Genomic DNA, 22231 nt, shown 5'->3' on the forward strand with positions numbered 1-22231 from the left:
TGGGACGACAGTAGCGGGATGCGGGAGATTTGCCAGCTCTCCCGGGAGTCCGTGAGACTGACTCGAATTTCGGGGGTCTCCCGGACATTCCAGGAGAGTTGGCAAGTATGGTGTACGCTGCCACGATCATGTTTTATTGTACCAGAGCACATGACATCTGTTCATTTGGTTTTTATAAACTTCCACATTTGCACAGCATTGTTCCATCGTTGATCGTGATTTTTAGGAAGTGTGTACGCACTCACCACCAGCAGTGTAGGCAGAACTCTATAGAGTGTGTAGAGTCACAATCTTTTCAGCCGATGGTTATGACAGATGAAGAGCACAGATCTAAAGGTAAATCGTGTAAGTGTGTACACATGAATCTGCATGACCATCGGGACCTTCAGTCGTTGGTAAAATAGTTACAGAAATGGCATCCGAAGTCGTTTTCTATAGTTTGTACCCAGCTTAAGAAAAGTTGGGTTTCAATAAGTACTGTGTATGCCATACTGCAGCAATCATGTGTTTCTGAGGTTTCAACAGATGATTTCAGGGGGGAAAAGTAGAAACTAAAAATGTATTTAATTTGTTTGCAAATCTACCTTCCCAAGGATTCATTTTCTTAATGTACAATTCCCACTTGAGAGGGGGCAGGGGCAGGCATCTTGTGTGCCCCACAATTGCTGGAGTGGTACCTTAAGGACACAATCCCTGTTGACAATTTTTGAATCTCTACCTCGTGGCTCTTCCTTTCTAGTAAATACGGGGCTCACAAGATCCCGGGGTCACATGGTGATTGGATGGTAAGGTTCTTGGAGAGTTGTGGAAGACAGTCAATGTAATGCATCTGTGATAATAGGCCCAAGATCACTCGCCTCATAATACCCTGTGTTACACACCAAAAAATAATGTAAGGTAAATTAATTTTTCCTTCGTTTCCCATCATGTTCATCATGGGAATGAATGCAGAATTATTTTCACTCCATTCATATATGTCCTTTGTCTATGGGAGATATAACATATATTTCAATAGTCTTGCCTACCTGTGTTAAATATAATTCTAGACCTATTTTTGGCCTTCTGGGTTGGGATTCTGTCTCTGACTCAAGAACACATTATAGAATGCTGGAATCTATAAACTTTGGGATAGAATTCATCATAAAAGCAGCGTGCAATCTGTCTAATTGATACTAATCAAACTAATTTAAAATGTTTTAAGACCCAAATTGAGTTTTAGCCCTTTTTATTGTTCCAACGCATGTAAACGGGTCTGAACATGGAAACCATTGTCTCGTTTTGTTACTTGCATGTGTCGATGCTGCTTGCTTCAACTCCTTGAGTTTACTGGAAATGATTGACATGGGGGAGGGGGGGGGTCACCTCACGAACATGAGTAAAACCGCTATTGACAACCAACGCATTTGACGCGCGTTGCCACTAGCATTTGTACTTGCGTTTCTAACCACAAATCAAATGCCGGTAAGTGTATTGTTGTTTATGCTAGGAGAGCCAGGTCCACGTTTTAACAGGAATGTTACAATTATAAATACATGTTTTCCATTGCAAACTATATAAACAGTTGCTAGTTATGAGATATACAAGCCATTGTGTGTCTGAAAGAGTAGGCAGCTGGGGATGGAATCACAAGCTAGTGGTACTCTAATGGTATGAAGACTAAGCCTGTATATACCAATAAGAGGTGGCTCAGTGGTTAGCACTTCTGCCTCACAGCAATGGGGTCATGAGTTCATTTTTCAACCATAGCCTTATCTGTGTGGAGTTTGTATGTTCTCCCCGTGTTTGCGTGGGTTTCCTCCGGGTGCTCCGGTTTCCTCCCATACTCCAAAAACATACTAGTAGGTTAATTGGCTGCTATCAAAATTGACCCTAGTCTCTGTCTATCTGTGTATGTGTATGTTAGGGGATTTAGACTGTAAGCTCCAATGGGGCAGGGACTGATGTGAATGAGTTCTCTGTACAGCGTTGCAGAATCAGTGGCGCTATATAAATAAATGATGATGATGATGATCTCTAAGCCATGATAACTCTTAGCTCATGTTGTAGTGAATTAGAATGTCCATTCTTCCACCAGAGTACTTTAAATTAATTTATCTCTTCCATTGGAAGCAACAAATAAAATGATTGTGGCCTGGAGCTGTCCACTGACTCGCTGAAACATATAGCTCCCAGAACCCTGTAACATGTTGTCATGCATTTACGACTGAAAATTGGTTGGAATGTTTGTAATCATTGAATAACATCAGACTCAAGTGCAGACAGGCCGCCTCCATGTGAAGAGTGTGTTGCTGCTTTAGTGCTGACTTGTTGTTTACTGCATGAGGTTGATTTGTCTACGTATCAATGCTCATTCTAAGTATTGTGCCTTTACCGTGTGGCAGTGTTTGTGTCTCTCTCTCGCCTGTTACTCATGGAGTACCTTTCTTGGTCTTATTCACAGATGCTGCTACAAGAACTCAAAAGCCTGAAAATCAAAGTGGAGGAACTGGAGAACGAGAGAACGCAATATGAATGGAAACTCAAGGCAACAAAAGTGAGTGAATAATTTAGTCTTTTTTTTCCCTGTATAACTGATAATAAGCCAGGGTGAGAACTAAAGGTCAAAATGTGGATAGCCGCCAGCTGCCAAAGTCTGACCTTGATTGTTGGTCCGCTGGCTCTCGAAGCATCTTGGGAACCGTAGTTCTGAAGTTCGGGCAATTCCTTTGCATAAGGAGTGTTGCTCTTGGACAGGTATGAGCCAAAACAACCTGTGTATTCACTCTTCTTATGGTTAAGTAATAGGAACTTGACTTACTTTACTCTACTTGGAATAGGCTTCAGGCTTTCTGACGCTAGTCTTACATCAACCTTTCTGAAGATTGCTTGGCTCAGACGTTATGTAGAGCACTAGAAGCGTTTGTTGATCATAAGTGTTGTCCGTAACGCACCACATTATTTCATACTTGCCAACTTTCCCGGAATGTCTGGGAGACTCCCGGATTCCGGGTAGGTCTTCCAGACTTCCGGGAGAGTGTGGCAGCCTCCCACATCTGTCCACTTTCTAGTGAAATAGATAGAATTCGATGCAAAATGCCTCGATTCTCAGAGAATCGCGGCATTTGACCCCAGCGTGATATGCATAGCCCCGCCCACCGAAAAGCCAACCTCCCCCAGGCAGCTTAGGAAAGTCGGCAAGTGTGCATTATTTATCAGTTTGCATTTTAGTGCTAGGACTGCAAGTAGGAACCTCACAAGGGGCCTGAGTCATTAAGGAGAGCAAAGCAAAAAAATTTGTAAGGTTTTTTTTTTCTCCTGGATAAACCATGTTACAATGCAAGGGGTGCAAATTAGTTTATTATTTTGCACATAAGTTAATTACTGGCTGTTTTTTTTTCATATAGCACACAAATACTTGATAGCTTTATTTTTACACTGAAATTTAAAGTTGATCTAGGACATGTCCTACCCCAAGGTCCAAGGTCTCTAAATGGACATGTTCTCACCACAGCAGATTAAGCCCAAAGACTGATCCGGTGTAGACGTCTATACTTGTTATATTGAGTGTGCAGTTGTCTGCAGCGGCTGAAGCATTTTTACCAAAACTTATTTCACAAAACTTTATTTAAAAATATTAATAAAAACACTACAAGTCATATATTCAAAGTCATTTGAAAGAAAACTGTTCTGAAGGTCTTGGCATCGTTCAGTTACAAGAAGGAAAAATATACTGAAGTTTTTGGCACCATTAAAAATACTTCCCCAGCAGCAAATGAAAATTTGCAATGTTTGGCGTCCTATAGGGCTGGTTACAATGTCCTATTGCATTTATTCCTGGCATTTTTTTTCTATGTTCCATGAAAGCCGCTACTGTTTGTCAGAATCGGTTTTGATCAATATATATATATATTTTTACCCTGCCGTGTGCTCTGTAGCCACAAAACACTTAGAGTTAGATTTACTAAAACTTCTACCAAAAAAGAGTGGAAGTGTTGCCCATAGCGACCAATCAAATTCTAGCTATCATTTTCTAGAATATACCAAATAAATGATAACTAGAATGTAATTTGTTGCTATGGGCAACACATCCACTTTTCCTTTTAAGAAGTTTTACTACATCTACCCCTTCATCTTTTGTGTAACTTAGACCTTCATGAGCAGGGGAATTGATATACATGGTTTTTATCACTTGTTCTGTCATGTAATCAGAAACATAATATATGCATTTTGATTTTAGATGGAACATGTAATATTTAATATCTAGGATGTAAACCAATTGAATTTGTCCTGGACAAAAGTACACAATATTCCCTTTGTGAATACTTCTTCTTTTGTTTTTAAAACTAGAACCCAACATTCTGTCTGATTGCTAACTCGTGCACTTCCCAATATAGCCCCTCCTGCCTTTCCTACGTTGTGCCACAAGAACCCTTTTCTTCGTATTTATGTTAATTTCATTTAATATCTATCTTTATTTTCCAGGCTGAAATTGCACAACTACAGGAGACGCTGGCATTGAAAGATGCTGAGATTTCTCGCCTACAAAGCCAAATTTCCTCAAGAGCCATTGCACAAAACGAATCTTCCGAAAGAGGTAACGTGTGTTATATCTTATTCTGTAGTTGTACATGCCGAGACTGGACAAGCAGTGAATTTTCCAGGACTGTGAAGATGAGTAACGGAATGAATAAGTCCTGGTTATTAAACCAGGGTCCGGATTATACATAGTTGGCTACTAACAAAAAACCCAAATCTCCAATTGGACTTAATCTAATTTTTCCATAATAATTGCTTAGATAAACTCAGTACCTGGCAATAAGACTCACACTAGGCACTACTACATATTTACTATAAATGAATGCTCTAGATTCCCCTTGTTGTTAGACAGCGTGTCTTGCCATCCTCTTCCCAGTAACGGAAGTTAGACCTGGCCGAGTCTCCTGTTCGTTATCAGCTATAAAACATGTTCAAGGTTCTCTTCGCTGCTGACCAATTAAAGCTGCTCTAGATAGTCCTAGATGCACAATCAGAATGGCAATATACCCAATATACTATTCTTTAATTTTCCTGCCATACCCGTCATTAATAATGTGCTAGCTTCCTTTCGATTCTTGCAACAAGACCTACTGTAATATTCTTTTCATGCATCCAGTAATAACTTCTCTAGGCACTGCCAAGTATAAACCATAAGACTATGGCCAGATTCTTCTCATTACCAGCCAACAAAAGTCTGCTTCAACAGATATAAGACTCATAAGCTCCTCTTAGAGCATATTTCAATGTGTTATTCTATTTAGCAGTCATAATACCTGTTCTAGTTTCTCCTTCAATGCAACATAGGAGAAGGGAATCACGAAGAAGGGGGGGGTCATTAACATTCCAAAATGTAAAGTGAACACTAAAATCACCATTATTTTATTTAGGATAAACCATGCATATATTACATAAACATGTAACGTTGCATTATTTTGCTTTCTTTACCTTTTCCCATCACGTAGAAGAAATATTTAGGAGGAGGATAAAAGAGAAACGTAAGCCATTGTCATTATTCATTCTTGTCCTCCACTGTTGTCTGTAATGCTACATTGTTGCAATAACCTTTTGTTCTATGTCACTAATTTGTAATTTGCTAGCAGCAAACAGGCCGCTAACTCTGTCTTCGTGCTTCCTCCTGCCCTAGCTTGCCCCCCCCCCCCTGATTCTGCATAATCACTCTATTAAGCGTTGGTGAATTAACGTCACCGTTTTCATACATCTTGAATGAGCCAGACGTTTGTTTCATGTTTTTCCATCGTTTGACCTTGTTGAAATCCCGGTGTGCCTGTTTTTATACAAGTAGCTGAGAAATACTGTATGGGTTGTTTTAAGGACTTGTGCAGACAAGCCTATTCGGAGAATTTGCTTGCGACCATGTTCCAAACCGAACGCAAAGCAAGCAAGCGATGATAAAAGTACCGCAAGAAATAGGATCATTGATTTGTGTGCCTGCACGCCTCCATGTACACAAGTAGTAGTGTAATCCCAATGTGAGATATTTCAGAGCGTTTTGCTTGCATTTTTGTTTGGAACATGAGAAATTTTCTGAATACGCTACACCAAACCTGGACAACCAGTAGCTCCCCAGGTGTTGTGGAACTACAAGCCCCAGCATGCTTTGCTAGTGAGTAAGCAGATGATAGCTGTCAGGGTAAGCTGGGGCTAGTGACCTAGGTAGGCTCAGGTTGTCCAAGCTATCGTCAGACTGAACAATATTGCTAGTACTGCAAAATCCCTTCATTCTTTGCAGGATACTGGGTCTCATTCATTAAGGAAAGTTAAGCAAAAAGAATGAGGAACTTTTTTCACCTGGGCAAAACCATGTTGCATTTGAGGGGGGGTAAATTTAAAATGTGGGGATAGATTTATAGTTGGGATAGGGCATGTCCTAGATCAACTTTAAATTTCAATGTACAAATAAAGCTATGAAGTATTTGTGCGCTACATGAAAAACAGACAGCATTTAACTTATGTGCAAAGTAATAAAACTAATTTGCACCCCTTGCACTGTAACATGGTTTTGCCCAGGTTAAAAAGTTACTAATTTTTTTTACTTAACTTTCCTTAAAGACTCAGGCCCACTGTGATTAAATGCATCTACAGAGAAGTAAAATACTATAATATTGAGAATTTGTAAGTATGCATAAGCATAGCATAGGTATTTTAGAATCATCTATGAAAATCCTGTCATTGCCACTGTATAGATTATATATACTGAATAAACCAGAGCTACTATAGATAGTACAGCCCTCATGATTTCTAGGACCAGTATTTCTGCTGTGGAGTGTTAAAGGGAATTTAATGTTGGCTTGGTTTGAGTTTTTGTAGATATTGGTCCTAGAACTCTGAGGTATATTTAGATATCATTATAAAGTGCAGCAGGGTATGTGTTATTTACAATAATACATACATTGTAACTGTGCTTTTGTTACTGAATATTAATTGTATCACTACTTCCAGAGTAGAACTGAAAATATTACACCTAACCCATTATAACCAGTAGACTCTGGCTGTTAATGTGATAATCTGCATAATATAATCTGCAGTTGGCTATAGCAGCATTATCTTTACTTGTGTATACTATATATGCTTGTATACAGTGTTGTGATTGTAATTCACCTATAGTGCTTTCTTGCGGATACAATTTCTGGGAAATAAAATTATTTGTATAACCGATGACAAGGGGTTTTGTGGAACTATTTTCATAAGTTACAGTTGGCCAAGAAAGCAGATGTTGGCTTGAAGTGTATCTGCCTCTTGCACACGGTGGAAGCAACCTCTTGGTAGGTTGAATGAATGTTTATGCGTTTGCCGGTTATCCATTCCCTTGGAACCAGTGACATCACAAAGGTACGAGGGACTGCGTGCTTCTGCCACGTCTCTACATTCTCATATATATTTGTTGAGCCCACAAAACTGCTGCCTCCACTGGAGATCATTTTACAATGTGCAAAACCAGCCTGGTCCTTCTGTGCTCCAGAATTGTGCTCCGGTTTCCACCAAAGTGTATTGCTTAGAAAGATGGTGGCATTAGTGGAGGAGTTGCAGTTTGCACCGCTGGATGTGTGATGGAGCAGGCTGTGGTTGGTTTGTGTAGCAGTGTGAACATGAGACGCCATTCTGTAGAACGGGATTAATTTAGATAGAAAGGCAGAGGGGGGGGGGGGGGCATGAGAGTCATTCCTTTCTTGTGGAGGGGTGCAAGGCGTATTCTGAGCATTCTCCCATGTCCATTTCTCATGATGCATTTAAGTCATTAATTAAGCGAAACTGATCATAACTTTAGGGAAAAACTGAAAAGGTTTTCATGAAATGCGTGGTGTAAAGTAGAACGCGTTTGTGCAGTGCACATTTTTAGCTTTTTCCACCTCTCCAGACACACAGGTGCACCTCTAGTTTGGGAAAAGTCAGGAATTAGACGTGCACCTTGATGTGTGCTGGGTGGACCATTGAGCTGCGTTTTGCTGTGCTTATCGAGTGTCTGTTATTCTTTAAATTATTATTATTTTTATTCTAAGAGTTGTATTAACCAACATCCCACCCGTTATAATCTACTTCATGCCCCCAAGGCAAAAGATGTCTTGAAATTTTTTTTTTCCATTATGACTGACATAAAGTACTTCAAATTGTCAGCTGCTGTGCAGCAGCGGGATCCATGAGCATCAAAGAGCTGGCCGTGGTAGTGTTACCCACAGAAAAGCTCTTTAGAATTTGTAAAATGCAAATGCCTCGGTGTTCATCAATCTTTATGACAACAGCTCTCGGTTGTCTAAAATACAGCATGGATTGTATTCTGTGTGCCGAGAGTTGATTGGGCAAGAGCATTTATCATTGGTGAGTCTGAAGACATCTACGTATTACCTGTTGCCCGCAGGGAATGCACTGATGTAAATGGACCCTTGAGCATTAACGGTGTTCCGGAGTGAGTTGTGGTTTGGGCAGCTCTGAATGACAAGGGCTGTATGTATTTCAGGTTCTTTTGTCATTAATGTATTAAAGCTAACAGGGGACAGTGAGCTATAGAGGCCTGGTGGGTCCGGTTTCAGAAAAGTGTGTGTCTTAAACAGTGTCCATAATTCATACTTGCCGACATTATAGGCCACTTCAAGAGATTCTAGAGGGGAACTCCTGGTGCCAAGTGCAGGGGGCGTGACCGGGGTGAATTGTGTCATCCTGGCTCCGCTCTTGCGCAACGCAGTGCCGTGATAACCTGCATGAGGCAACGGGGGGGGAAGGGGGGCTAGGCCGGGATGACGCGGATTTGCTGTGAATCGCATTATCACGACACCCCACGCACGTCACTAGGGAAGTGGGCGGGATACGGAAGGTAGCATTGCTCTCCTGAGAGTCTGGGTGAGCTTCTAGAAATTCGGGAGTCTCATAGACATTCCGGGAGAGTAGACAACTATGTCATAGTATGATTAAATACATATAGTTAAAACAACTTTAAATTTTACTTAAAATGTAATCATTTAAAGTCGGTAAAATAATAGTGGTTTGTGTGAATAATTAATGAAAATAAAATTGCCGAATGTGCTGATATTATGTTACATCATCTCAGTTCTTATAGTTTGCTGAGTTGCCTCTTGTTTTATGGATCATCAAATTGTAGATTTTATTCTAAAGAGGTTATTTCACCTTAATAATGTTCTACAAAACTTCTCAAAGTGTTCAGGCTAATGGGTGATGATAGAATGAGAAATAGGAGCTTCCATCCTTTATCATTTTATAAATAATGGGTACTATACTCCACTTCATATCTCACCAGTCTCCTATTATTGGATGTTAAAATCTCTGTGCTGGGTTGGATTGCAGGGTGCTAACCTTTCAATGCAGTCTCTACTCTTTGTTAGCTAGGTGGATACATAAGTTAGTTGTTTACAACATAGTAGCCTATATTATCCATACTTGCCAACTTTTGGAAACTTAATTCCGGGAGATCCCGGGCAGGGGGGCGCGGTTGGAGAGTGGGAAGGGCGAAGGCGCGGCGAATCGCTTCATTTTGGCCCCGTCCCCTGCAACAAACTGCCTTTTTGTCGCGGGAAGGGCCAAAATGACGCGATTCAAAGCGAATTGCGTAATTTTGAGGAGCACGTTGCCGTATGCGGGATACTTGCCTGCTTGTCCGGGAGACCTACCCGAATTTCGGGTGTCTCCTGGACATTCCGGGAGAGTTGGCAAGTATGATATTATCTCCAGATGTTTGAATTATGACATCAATATCATTGAAAGAAAACAAATGTGTCCGCTCTCGTCCTGGTCTATGTCGTTCTTTCACGGTGTATTGCTGGCTGCCTGATCAGCGTTCCACTCTATTGATGGACTGTGTTGAACTAATCGGTCCTCTCGTGACAATCTCTGACACACTGTCCTATCCTTTCACCTCTTATTGCATATTGTTAGAACTCTGTGCATACAGCTTAACATCGAGACAGATTTTGCTGGAAAAAATGCTTTTTCAAGGCAAACCCAGATGTCAACGTGCGGGACATTTAAATTGTATCTATCCAATCACAGATCTCTAAAATTCATCCCCTTATTAGTTAACATACTTTGCTAATTGACTCTTCACTGATTGACTCCAATAGATTCTATACATGAAGAAACAATGTCCTCTATGTTTTTTTATTTGGGTGTTAAGTTCGATTCCAGAACTGTTCAACAACTACATCTTAGACTGTAAGCTTGCGGGCAAGGCCTTCTCACCTCTTGGGGGTAAATTTATCAAGCTGAGAGTTTTCCGGCGGGTTTGAAAAACCAATCAGATTCTAGCTATCATTTATTTAGTGCATTCTACAAAATGAAAGCTAGAATCTGATTGGTTGCTATAGGCAACACCTCCACTTTTCAAACCCGCCGGAAAATTCTCAGCTTGATACATTTACCCCTTGGTCTGTGTTACCAAGTTTGTTTAATACTGTGTTTGTCCCCAATTATAAAGCATTACGGAATTTGCCTCCGCTATATAAATAAATGGTGATGATTTGGCCATGGACCAGCTGAGACCTAATTATACCATATTGTTTTCTGTTTTACTTGATTGCAAATCTCACTTTTAATGTATTTAATTCACTGCTTCAATGTCTTAAAAATATGTGCTGTCACCAAATGTAATCACAGTGTTGTTTGATTGTTCTTTAATTCAATTGTTGTTTTTTTTTGTTTGTTTTTTGTTGTTGTTACATGGTTTATAGTGAAAAATGCAAATGTAATACATATTTATCTTTCCACCAACAGATCAAGAAGTGCATCGGCTAAAGATGGGCATGGAGACTCTGCTGGCTGCAAATGAAGAAAAGGTGACATCATCAGGGCTGTATTTATAATATAATCCACATGCCTAGGGCAACACTATTCAAAGAGAGCATAGGATTTGTTTTATGCTTTACCTTTGTAGCCTTTGCCATTGCCTGTAGGGTAATGCCTATCTGGGGAGGCTTGGCTACTTTTTGGCCTGTTACCCATTTTCCAGTTACGAATACTGCAAGAAGAGTGTTTCCCCTAGTTCTCCTGTGAGCCCGGGGGCTGTATCTCGGCAGTGAGCCCTGGGGGGGCTGTGTCTCGGCCGTGAGCCCTGGGGGGGCTGTGTCTCGGCCGTGAGCCCTGGGGGGGCTGTGTCTCGGCCGTGAGCCCTGGGGGGGCTGTGTCTCGGCCGTGAGCCCTGGGGGGGCTGTATCTCGGCCGTGAGCCCTGGGGGGGCTGTATCTCGGCCGTGAGCCCTGGGGGGGCTGTATCTCGGCCGTGAGCCCTGGGGGGGCTGTATCTCGGCCGTGAGCCCTGGGGGGGCTGTATCTCGGCCGTGAGCCCGGGGGCTGTGTCTTTGGCTGTGCTACCCTTGCTAGTGGAGGGTTAGTAACGTTTTGTATGGAAGTCGGTGACAATAAAACGGTCTTGTAGGCCTGAATTCATACCAATGCTCTTTTCATCCTGTTTGCAGGCATTTGGGTCTGTGAAAAGGGATGTAAAGAGTAATTGATATTTTACAACACAATTCCTCTCTGCAGTTAGTCTTTTTTGTTTTGCCTTATTCCCAATGTTGGGAAAAAGATCTTGGAAAAACATATCTTGTATTTGCACGCATTTGTCATGCTCTGATGAGAATACAGTTGAAATGCAAGTAGACGTAACGTTCGCTCCCTAGCCCAAAGTACAGCATTCATGCTAACGGTAAAAAGTGCCACATCCATGCCTACAGTACAGCTTCCCTGCCCACAGTATACTGTTGCCCCCACATGCCCCTTCCATTTCAGCAACAGTGCCAAGGGAGAGGGCCAATGTTTGCACAATCCTAAGAACCTCTGCACACAACACAAAATACACAGAACACATGTCTTTCCAATCTAGAGTGATTGGCGGGGGGGGGGGCTCTGCTTTCTCATCCATCATGAGGTCTCCAATGTCTGATCAATTCAGAGCTACATACTTTACCTGACTAAGTGTTTATATTTATCTAGATAAGACCACCATTCTCTTTTACACCTCAGCGGCAGGATACCATGTTAGGAAGCACTGCTTCACTAACAGAGCAGGCAAAGGATGACTGATAGCTTCACAGTCTTTATTTCATACACAGTGGCAGCACCATTGACGCCACAGCAGCTCAAATGACTGCAGTCTGAGTTTGTTGGTTGCTGATTGCAGTCCCTGTGGAGTACAGTTTGGTCAAAAGAATGACTTTAGTCTATCAATCTCTATTCTTTTTCAGTTATGCTGTTAAATGATCATAGATTTTTTTTAAAATATTATTGTATAGTAATCGTTGCCAGTTTGACTTCCTACTTTCTCATCCACTGTTACTTGTCATACTCCATCTTTGTAAATACGTTTTTACAGAAACTCTGTTTCTGCTGGTTTCCCGCTGCCCTGTGTTCTGTAGAGTACAATAAGGAAGAAAATGTAATTAATATGAAATGCCAGTGCTCCAGGGGGACGTAATTAGTTGGTGGTAGCGTTAAAAAGATAAGAGCTTACCAGGAAATAATCATCTATGTTATAGTAATACACAATTACATATAGATACTTGCAGAGATGATAGCCCTTTTTTGTGCAGAATTAATATTAACCTTATCAATTCACTGGGGGCTGGTGTTTATTACTGAAGCACTTTGCATACATTGTATCCATTAACTAACTATATATTGGTTCAGCTCACAAAAGTCTGCCTCCACTGCATGCCGGTGATGGGGACACTTTAAATGATAAGTAACTGTATTTTGTTCGGCTGTGGGCTTGGCAGGCATTGAGTGAGCACAGACGTGGCGTCTTCTCTGGCACACGTTGTCACATGGAAACATTTAAGCAATAAGCTGACAGCTCTAAGTCCTGGAATCAATTATCTGCATAGGTTCAATTTACAGTCTCTTAAGTCTGCAATTGTTGCCATACATTTGGTAGTTTAATATTCCACTGTATTGTAATAGGTATCAAAAGATAGACCGTGATTGTAAACTTGCCATATTGCACTTCTAGTAGAATCGTCTGTTCTGAAGGATTTTGCATAGTTGTCAACTGTCCTTAATTTCCAGGGATAGTCCCTGGGTTTTAAAGATTTGGGCTTGGAAATGTCCCTATTTCTTTCCTATTGTAAAACTGTACAGTACAATTCCTGTTTTTTTTGCCAGTAATATGCAGATCTTACCATATATTTTTGTTCTCTGAGATTTCAAAGTTACTTATTGAAGAGGAAGATTTATTTATAAAGTTTGTTTTAATCCAAATGAGTAAATTTACTTGATGGGTATTGTAGTGCTCGTCAATGCTGTTGGAACAATACAGTCCCCATCGTGTCATGCATATGGAATTTGGTTATAATACACCTTTTTTTTATTTAAGTTTTTTTTCCTTTTTAATAAAACAGTATAAAGCCCAGAGAATAACTACAAATGCTAAAATTGCATCTTTCATCGAAAAAACTGCATTTTATTGTACAGTTGGTCAGTACTGAAAAAGTGGTGACATTTTCAGCACATAAGTTTTCCATGGGGTAAATGTATTAAGTAATGATTCTAGCAAATCTACGATATTATCATCATCATCATCATCATTTATTTATATAGCGCCAACATATTCTGTAGCGCTTTACAATTGGGGACAAACACAGTAAACTAATAAAGAAACTGGGTAAAACAGACAAAGAGGTGAGAAGGCCCCGCTCGCAAGCTTACAATCTATAGGATATTATGCGACTTTGCCAGCATAACTTAAAACGGCAATGGATTTAAAGGCAAGCTATCCATTGCCGTTTTAAATCACGCTAGCAAAGTCGCCGAATATCAGCGATCTGCTAGAATCGCTACTTAATACATTAACCCCCCAGATCTTCAAAACCAGGGACTGTGTCTGGATATTGTGCTCAATTTGCATCTATGTAAGATACATGGTATGAATAGCACAGCGTGTTTTAACCCACAGCAATCTAACCGTTATGAGCCTTATTCTGCATCGTGCAAGTCAGACTAATGAAAGAACATATCCATTTGGCCAATATGGGACACATTTTTATTATTTGTAGCAGTTTATTAAATCATGTAAATATTAAAATATAGCACAAAGGCCCTACATACTATACTACAAGTGTAGCTGTGTGAATCAAAACAATTCAATATAAGAAAAAGGAAGTCCTTCACAATGTTACACATTCGTCCTGATTTAGAGAAGTTAGTTTTGTTAGCTTGTATTTCATCATCATCATCATCATCTATTTATATAGCGCCACTAATTCCGCAGCGCTGCAGAGAGAACTCACTCACATCAGTCCCTGCCCCATTGGAGCTTACAATCTAAGTCCCCTAACATACACACACACACACAGACTGAAAGAGACTATGGGCAGTTTAATAGCAGCCAATTAACCTAACAGTATGTTTTGGAGTGTGGGAGGAAACCGGAGCACCTGGAGGAAACCCACGCAAACACAGTGAGAACATACAAACTCCACACAGTTAAGGCCATATCTTGATGCAGCCGCATATTGACACGGAGCGTAACTTGATGCGGCTGGAGTTTATATGGCGCTCATCGTTATCAAAATGATGAATGGTGTATTAAAAATAGACAAATGCTTTGTCCCATATGCTTTCTGATTCAATGGATTGTTACAACTAACAAGATGTGTAGTTGATCCAAGATTCTGTCGTTTGCTGGAAATAGCGATCACAAAAATGGGTGCAGCTTCCAATGAGATAGAGTTGGTTTAGTTAGCTGGACAGATAGAACAATCGGACATTGGTCAGTGATTCCATTAGGACAATGATAAACATCTTGAAACATGAGCAGGGTATGTGTAGAAAACAAATAGATTATCTATCCAGGATAAGTATCTATGGACAGGAGTGAACATAAATTACACACAGACGGTCGGACGTAGACTTCACCATACATCCTGGCAGCCCAACTCCAACATCCTAGTGAGGTAGAGCCAAAAGTCTACACAGAATTCCACAAAACCCTCGGCCTGTCTAGCTCAGGGTTTGGGACCCAAACATATGAGAATAAACGTAGATTCCACAAGTCACAACCACTCGACCCTCTGTTTCTTGAAGGCAACAGTCTGAGTGGGTAGCACCTGCGTTTCCAAAACATAATATTTTAAGAGGGATTGTGTATATATGAAAATACTTTGTGTATTGGATTGCTTGTGGGTAATGCTTTATTTTTTTAAATATGGTTTAAATTTACTATTACAGGACCTTCGAATAGAGGAACTTACGGTGCTGCTAAACCAATATAGACGGGTGAAGAACTTTGTGATGGCAGCACATGGTAAAGTATTCTTATCCATGACTGGTGCCTAACAGTGTTTTCTGCAGGTGTACAGACTCATTTACTATTATTGTATATGTATTGGACCTATTATTGTACCCTGTTTATTAGCCAATCGCAAAATAGGAATGATCACAGCAACGGGAGATAGATTTGCATGATATGACACTGCCCACAGACTGAGGGTCCAATGGTGGAAGGATAAGGGTGTCTAACAGCACACAGTAGTGATGTGAGGCTTCAGTGACCGTGATACAGGGAGATTAAATATATGTCTGTATGCAATTAAGTTGATACATTCAACTTGTTTTTTTCTGTAATTTGCACCACTATGCCTAAAAATATACATTTTGAAAATGTACCCATATCTTTACCCCTGTTGTCCAAGGCAAACTAATACTGCAGAGAGGATCATCACCGTACAAATATGCCATGGCATTAGTGGTGGTTTCCTATGCGTGAATCCATTCAATGTATGCAGAGCAGTTGTAACCTTGGAATCTGCAGACCATTCACTTAGAAGTTTGACACTTCTGCCCCCTTAACGTCGTTTTTTCCCCCCAGTTTTAAGTTGATGCAAAAGGAAAGTCCTTTTTTATCTTTTTATTTTAGTTTTGTTTTAAATCTTAGGGCTAGATTTACTAAACTGAGGGTTGGAGAAAGTGGAGATGTTGCCAATAGCAACCCATCAGATTCTAGCTGTCATTTATTTAGTACATTCTTCAAAATGACAGCTAGAATATGATTGGTTGCTATAGGCAACATCTCCACTTTCTCAAACCCGCAGTTTAGTAAATATACCCCTTAGTGTTCACCAGTTCTATAGCTGGATAATATACCAAACAGACTTTATGAAAAATAATTTGGAGATATCAAAATGTTGATGTATGTGAATGTATGTGTTTTAGACTAGCAACACCTGGGCTTTGGGATACAGTCATATGAAACAAATGGTTCAACTACTGAAATCTTCCCAAATCCGATTTAAATAAGCTACTTTTAATTGCTAGGAGAACAGTGGCTGATCTCCAGTGTGACAGTAAAATAGGCTGACATTTTTGTTGATCTACAATATAGAATTTTATGGCAGCCCCATAAGAAGGTATTATATTTCATTTGTAGTGTTTATTTTTTTTTTGCCAGGGTAGATTCTGAAAATAATTTAATTTAATTCTGTAGAGCAAATTATGGCATTCCATCTATTAAAGATATCTATGATTTTTACTGGTAAACTAGTGCAGTGTATATAGTACATTCCTGTAAGAATATTTTTGGTACAGAAGAAAGTCTAGATTTATTGGTCCTTGATTGCACACAACTTGGTAACTTCTTTCTGCCAATGTTTTGCAAGTCTTACAGTAAGCAGTCTTGTGCATTCTAGATTGCTTTCCAAACCCTGTTCCAGCTGCACAACGTTTTTATAATTTGAGACAATGGCAGCTTTTAAATATTATTGACATATGTTTATTATTTGCCTGTATTTGTTTATTGGGAAGAAATGTGAACTTTACAATTTACTAAAGAGAATTTCTGTGCCTGTGTACATTGTAATGTAAAACTCAGCTGGCAACGTTGTGTAAAAGATAAGTGAAATTAAAAGCATATTCTAAATAATTACATAAAACCTTTTACCTTTTAAATATAGTAAACAAATGATTTCCTTTAGTTTTATCCATTTGTGTACTAGCCTATTTCATGATAAAGTCTATTTCTTTTTCTGTTGACCCTGATAGATTGGATAGACTGGAGTTTACATCCTATTGTGAACCAACGTTATTACAGCATGTCATAGCTACAAACATTTATCATGGAGATAGCACAATAATTGTAAAATATATGTAATGCTACAATAAACTCTGCTCCATCAGCATAACCTTGAACACTCCTAAACACGTGTAATGAAGCATGATATGTACTGCGTTTACTGGGACACTCTAGTATATCTGTGCTTCGTGGTCTTATTCTGATGACCGACATTAATTCTATAATCTAGAACTTTGCAAAGTGAAAAAACTTATGAGAAAAACGTTCTAATCCAGCTTTATATTTAACTCGAAATCCTTTTATAATGGGTAATATAGTCAAAAACACCACAATTTCCTCAGTCCTCTAAGCCCGCTGCCTTGTTGTCACACTTGACTCTACCCTCTGATTTATTCCTCACATCCAGTCTCCAACCATCAGAAGATTGTTATAATATGCCCTTTTTCTATCCAAGTGGCAACCAAAATTCTTATTCACGACCTCATGATCTCCCACCTGGGCTACTGCAACCTCTTCCTTTCTTGCATTCCCTTCACCCATCTATCCCATCTCTAAATACTTTTCTTCATGCCCTCTGTGATCTTCTTCTGATCACCTCACTCCCAACTACAAGACCTCTCCATCCCGCTGTCAACATATCTGATCACACTCTCCCACAACCTGCCTATTTCGTAAACACTCACTGAAAACCCATATAATAATAATAATAATAATAAATAATATTATTTTACTCCCATATATACTTCTCACACCGGTAGACTTTCACTACTGTTCCGATCTTCACTCATACTTGTTCCTCTTATCTCGGCTCTTCCCGTTGGCTTTTAAACTCTCCCCCCTCCACCGTTTTTTCATGTCTGCATTTATTCTCTTAACCTTGTATGCCCTTGTATGTTTTTTGTGTGTATGCCCTGTTTGCTTTGCTGTGAAAATCAAATCTACTCTAGAAAAATCTTAATCCAGCAGTTTATTTACAGTAAATCTAACAGTTCTATAATCTAAAAAAAAAAACACTTTGACCAGAATATTGTATGATCTGGCATTAGTCCTATGTCTGTCAAAGTTGTATGTTCATAAGCTATAACAAAAGGTGCTGATCTTGCAAATCAACATATTGGAGAGCTGTGCTAAGTCTTTTTATTATTCTGTTTTGGACTTAAATTGTGTGTGTCATTTTATTTAAGGCTCTTCTGAAAGATTACTTTCAACATGCAGTGAAGATGAAGTTGAAGCTACAATAAAGAAATTGATTCCAAAAAATAATCAGTCTATGGAGTTACTAAATTCAGAGGTAATACGAGTAAATATTGTGTGTTGTATTCACTTTGATTTGGTGCCTAGTCACTTCTTTGGGCCAGAGAATTGTAAACTTGCAATAAACCAGATACTTGTTTCTAAAGCATACAAAAATATATTTGAGATACAGCGTGCACTAAATTAAAGTTCACTATTCGTGTACTGGACACGGGGACCACTGCTGGGTTTCCGTCTGCTGGACACGGGGAACACTGCTGGGCTCCCGTCTGCTGGACACGGGGACCACTGCTGGGCTCCCGTCTGCTGGACACGGGGACCACTGCTGGGCTCCCGTCTGCTGGACACGGGGACCACTGCTGGGCTCCCGTCTGCTGGACACGGGGACCACTGCTGGGCTCCCGTCTGCTGGACACGGGGACCACTGCTGGGCTCCCGTCTGCTGGACACGGGGACCACCGCTGAGTTGTTCCCATGTACCCTGTTACCTTGCTTTGACTCCGTGTGTGCCAAACTAGAGAACCACTGTATTCTATACCCATGTATAATGAAGGGTTTTATATTCTTTTTGGTCTAGTTTTATGTATGTTATGTGACCACAGTGGTACCTGCATTAAGCCAGTAACTTAAGTGGCCCACCAACATTCTTACAAATGACTGAAACATTGTAATCTTTTTGGGCTTTGTTATATATTGTCACCCAAGATTTGCAAATACAGTTGCATTGCTGATATTTTGTTTCCTCCACTTGTAAACACTGTGCAAAGATGTTAAACATTGGTGATATATTGTACAATTCACATTAGAATATATTATAACTCTGGTCAATTTACTGTTCATTAAACACATCAATAAAAAGCATGCATTTAATTTGTCTCTTAGGTGTGTTCCCCTGTGTCCTCACCAACTGTGCCGACATCCCCTCCCCAAAACATCTTAGAAAATGGGTAAGAGCATCAGACAACTAGGTAAAGAGTGATGTTTAGAACAGTGATTTCTCCGTGATTACTTTTTATTTTGCTTTTCTGTGAAGTTCTCATAACGATCACTAAACAAAAAAGTCTTCGTTATATATTGGGAGAAATATTAGAAAAGAATGAACAGTGAATATTTTTCTTATGTTTTTCTTTAATGCTTAACTATAAAAAAAAAAATGCAAGTGGTACATTCTCTACTAGCCAGAACTATGTATTGTTTTATTAATATCGTGTAACACATGATCCAGTGCCGTGATACCATTGTCCTGTACTGTAGTGTTATAATACTCCCTAAATTGGATGCGGTATCCTGGCAGGTTTCCAGTTTTGCATTTCTAATGGTATGTACCCACTGGCATTTGCAATGTGTTTTTAATGCATGTCAAGACATGTACAAACAACACTGCATTTATACATTTGGGGGTAGAATTACTAAAACTTCTGAAAAGTGGAGGTGTTGCCCATAGCAACCAATCGGCTATCATTCCAGTACATTCTAGAACGCGATGGCTAGAATCTGAATGGTTGCTATGGGCAACACCTCTAGTACAGTTCACTGCTCCTTCTAAGCTGACCAGTCTGGAATAAAAAAAAATGTAAGTAGACAGGAACGGTGGAATCCATTCTGCAGGGTTGTGCTGAACAGTATATTCTTAATGGAGCCTTCAACGTAAAGCTATTTTATATAAATATTCAACTCCAGAATGCTTATAACTTTGATTATTTTAGACAATGCATTTCTTGAGTATATGACAGATTTATAATGAAAAAAAGGGAATACATTGTAATGAGTGGGCAAGTTTATGGAGAAGGGTCCATTTCTGTCTTTGCTCAAAAGATACAGAGAATACAACACAGTCTTCACACCCTCATTGAAATTGCAGGTGTTTGTGAAGTAAAGCGAGAAATTAAGATGAATCATGTCAGACATTTTCCCACCTTTTTAATGTGATCTTGCAACCAGCAATATCAAGTAAAAAAATAGACAATTTTTAGGAAAAAGTGTAAATATAAAACCTACAATACTCTGGTTGCATAAGTGTTCACACCCCAAACCAATACTTTGTGAAAGTGCGTTTTGATTTTATTATAGCATTTGGTCTCTTCGAATAAGTCTCTATTAACTTTGAACACCTGGGGGTAAATTTATCAAGTTGCGGGTTTGAAAAAGTGGAGATGTTGCCCATACAACCAATCAGATTCTAGCTGTCATTTTGCAGACTGTACTAAATAAATAACAGGAATCTGATTGGTTGCTATAAGCAACATCTCTACTTTTTCAAACACGCAGCTTGAATAAATTTATCCCCAGGGCTTTACACTTCCCTGGCCAAAAAATTTCAAGGTCCAACAAATTATAAAGTGATCTCTCTTTAGGTCATTCCACAATCCCAAGACTTTCATCTTCCTTTTCTGAAGCCATTTCTGTCTTTACGTCACAAACACAATTTGCAATTTCAATAAGGGTGTGTAGACTTTTTATGTCAATAGAAGAAGAATGTATAAGAGAATTATATGGCCTAATCTTCACCACCATAAACAGACATTTGTAATCCAGCTGCTCATTTTTATGTCATAAATGGCCTAGGCCAAAGATTAACTGGTTGTTTGATGTCAATATAGCGAGATGAAGAGAAGCTTTTATGAAAATCTAAATAATAGAACCTACTATTTATTGACAGCGTTGGGACACCTAGTCCTTCAGAACATTGCAGTTCACCACAAGAAGAGAACTTGGAGCACAGGAACAGGTGAACACTGTTTGGTTGCCCAATAAACTCTCTGATATATGAAAATATTTTTTCTATAACTTTCTATTCTTGACACTCCATAAAACTAAACGTTTACTCTATTTTTATTTTCCTTTTATAGAGCTCAGCCCAGGAAACTTTCCACCAGTTTGGAAGATTTGCAAATCGGATTTGCAGAAAAGGTACAATAATCTGTTAATGAAATGCTATAGAGACAAGAATAAATCAACATGTTCTCTTGGTCACTGTCCAGGTAGCAATGAGTTACAGAGAAGGTTTTCTGTACAGGCAGGTGGTAGTTTGCAGTATTTTATCACAGAATAAACATACCTGGGATTATTGAAGAACAAGATGCATATAGCACAGTTGTGATGTAACACGTAACAACCAATCGGATATCACCATTGATCCTTTAATGCATGTTAGACCAATCACAGAAAACCTCACTTGTTTTGGGTTATAGCACAATCCTTGGAGTTCTTAATTCTGACTATTTGTTCAATTTGTAGCAATAGATTCACAGCTATAATTGATAAGTTGAAAGTTCTAATGTTAACCACACGCTGACTGCAATATCAGCACTTAGTGATATTGGACATTTACCTCCTGTGCTGAGTAAAGCTTGTTTGCAAACTCCACGTATGCCACGTTACAGACTATTCATCTACCACCGTCGTGTGTCAAGGATTCCTGTAGTTAGAAAGCCGCATGCATGACTATCCGATAAATGAGTGTGTCCTAATTGGTGGAGGGATACAGTTTGCAGCATGACCACTAATTATTATACGTCATATACAGTTATCATAGAGTTTCTTACTTCTCTAGTTTAATTAATACAAGCACTTAAATAGTATACACAGTTTCTGTAGTATGAGGTCGGTAACTTGCTACAGTTTAAAGCAGGCCTGTCCAACCTGCAGCCCTCCAGATGTTGTGAAACTACAAGTCCCAGAATGCCCTTCCAGCTATCAACAGGTTGTCTACTGGCAAAGCATGCTGGGGCTTGTAGTTTCACAACATCTGGAGGGCCGCAGGTTGGACAGGCCTGGTTTAAAGTAAACTGCCAGCTAATAGTATTTTTTAATAATCCCCCTACTCTTCATAACTAGTGGGTCCCAGCAGTTTGTGAGAAGCCCTCGCTCACTGGTGTTGAACCTGACACTTCTCATTGGAAAAAGAACAATTGTTCTCTTGAAGGGTTGTCCTCCT

The 22231-nt window shown here is 39.6% G+C and overlaps 1 protein-coding gene across 8 annotated transcripts in view; it reads left to right on the plus strand.

Annotated features, from left to right (window-relative positions):
- The window catches only part of PPFIBP2 (PPFIB scaffold protein 2), a 171392-nt gene that overhangs the window by 128368 nt on the left and 20793 nt on the right, over window positions 1–22231 (plus strand). For 6 of the 8 annotated variants that reach the window (XM_075188066.1, XM_075188065.1, XM_075188068.1 and 3 more), the window contains 9 exons: window positions 2441–2533; window positions 4462–4573; window positions 5478–5510; window positions 10753–10814; window positions 15201–15276; window positions 18225–18331; window positions 19177–19241; window positions 20954–21022; window positions 21144–21204. In XM_075188066.1, the coding sequence (XP_075044167.1) occupies window positions 2441–2533; window positions 4462–4573; window positions 5478–5510; window positions 10753–10814; window positions 15201–15276; window positions 18225–18331; window positions 19177–19241; window positions 20954–21022; window positions 21144–21204 (678 nt within the window). The remainder of the gene's footprint in view (window positions 1–2440; window positions 2534–4461; window positions 4574–5477; window positions 5511–10752; window positions 10815–15200; window positions 15277–18224; window positions 18332–19176; window positions 19242–20953; window positions 21023–21143; window positions 21205–22231) is intronic. The other 2 variants (XM_075188067.1, XM_075188072.1) reach the window with 1 other exon arrangement.

The sequence above is a fragment of the Mixophyes fleayi genome, chromosome 10 (genome assembly GCF_038048845.1).
Source record: "Mixophyes fleayi isolate aMixFle1 chromosome 10, aMixFle1.hap1, whole genome shotgun sequence".
NCBI classification, from domain to species: domain Eukaryota; kingdom Metazoa; phylum Chordata; class Amphibia; order Anura; family Limnodynastidae; genus Mixophyes; species Mixophyes fleayi.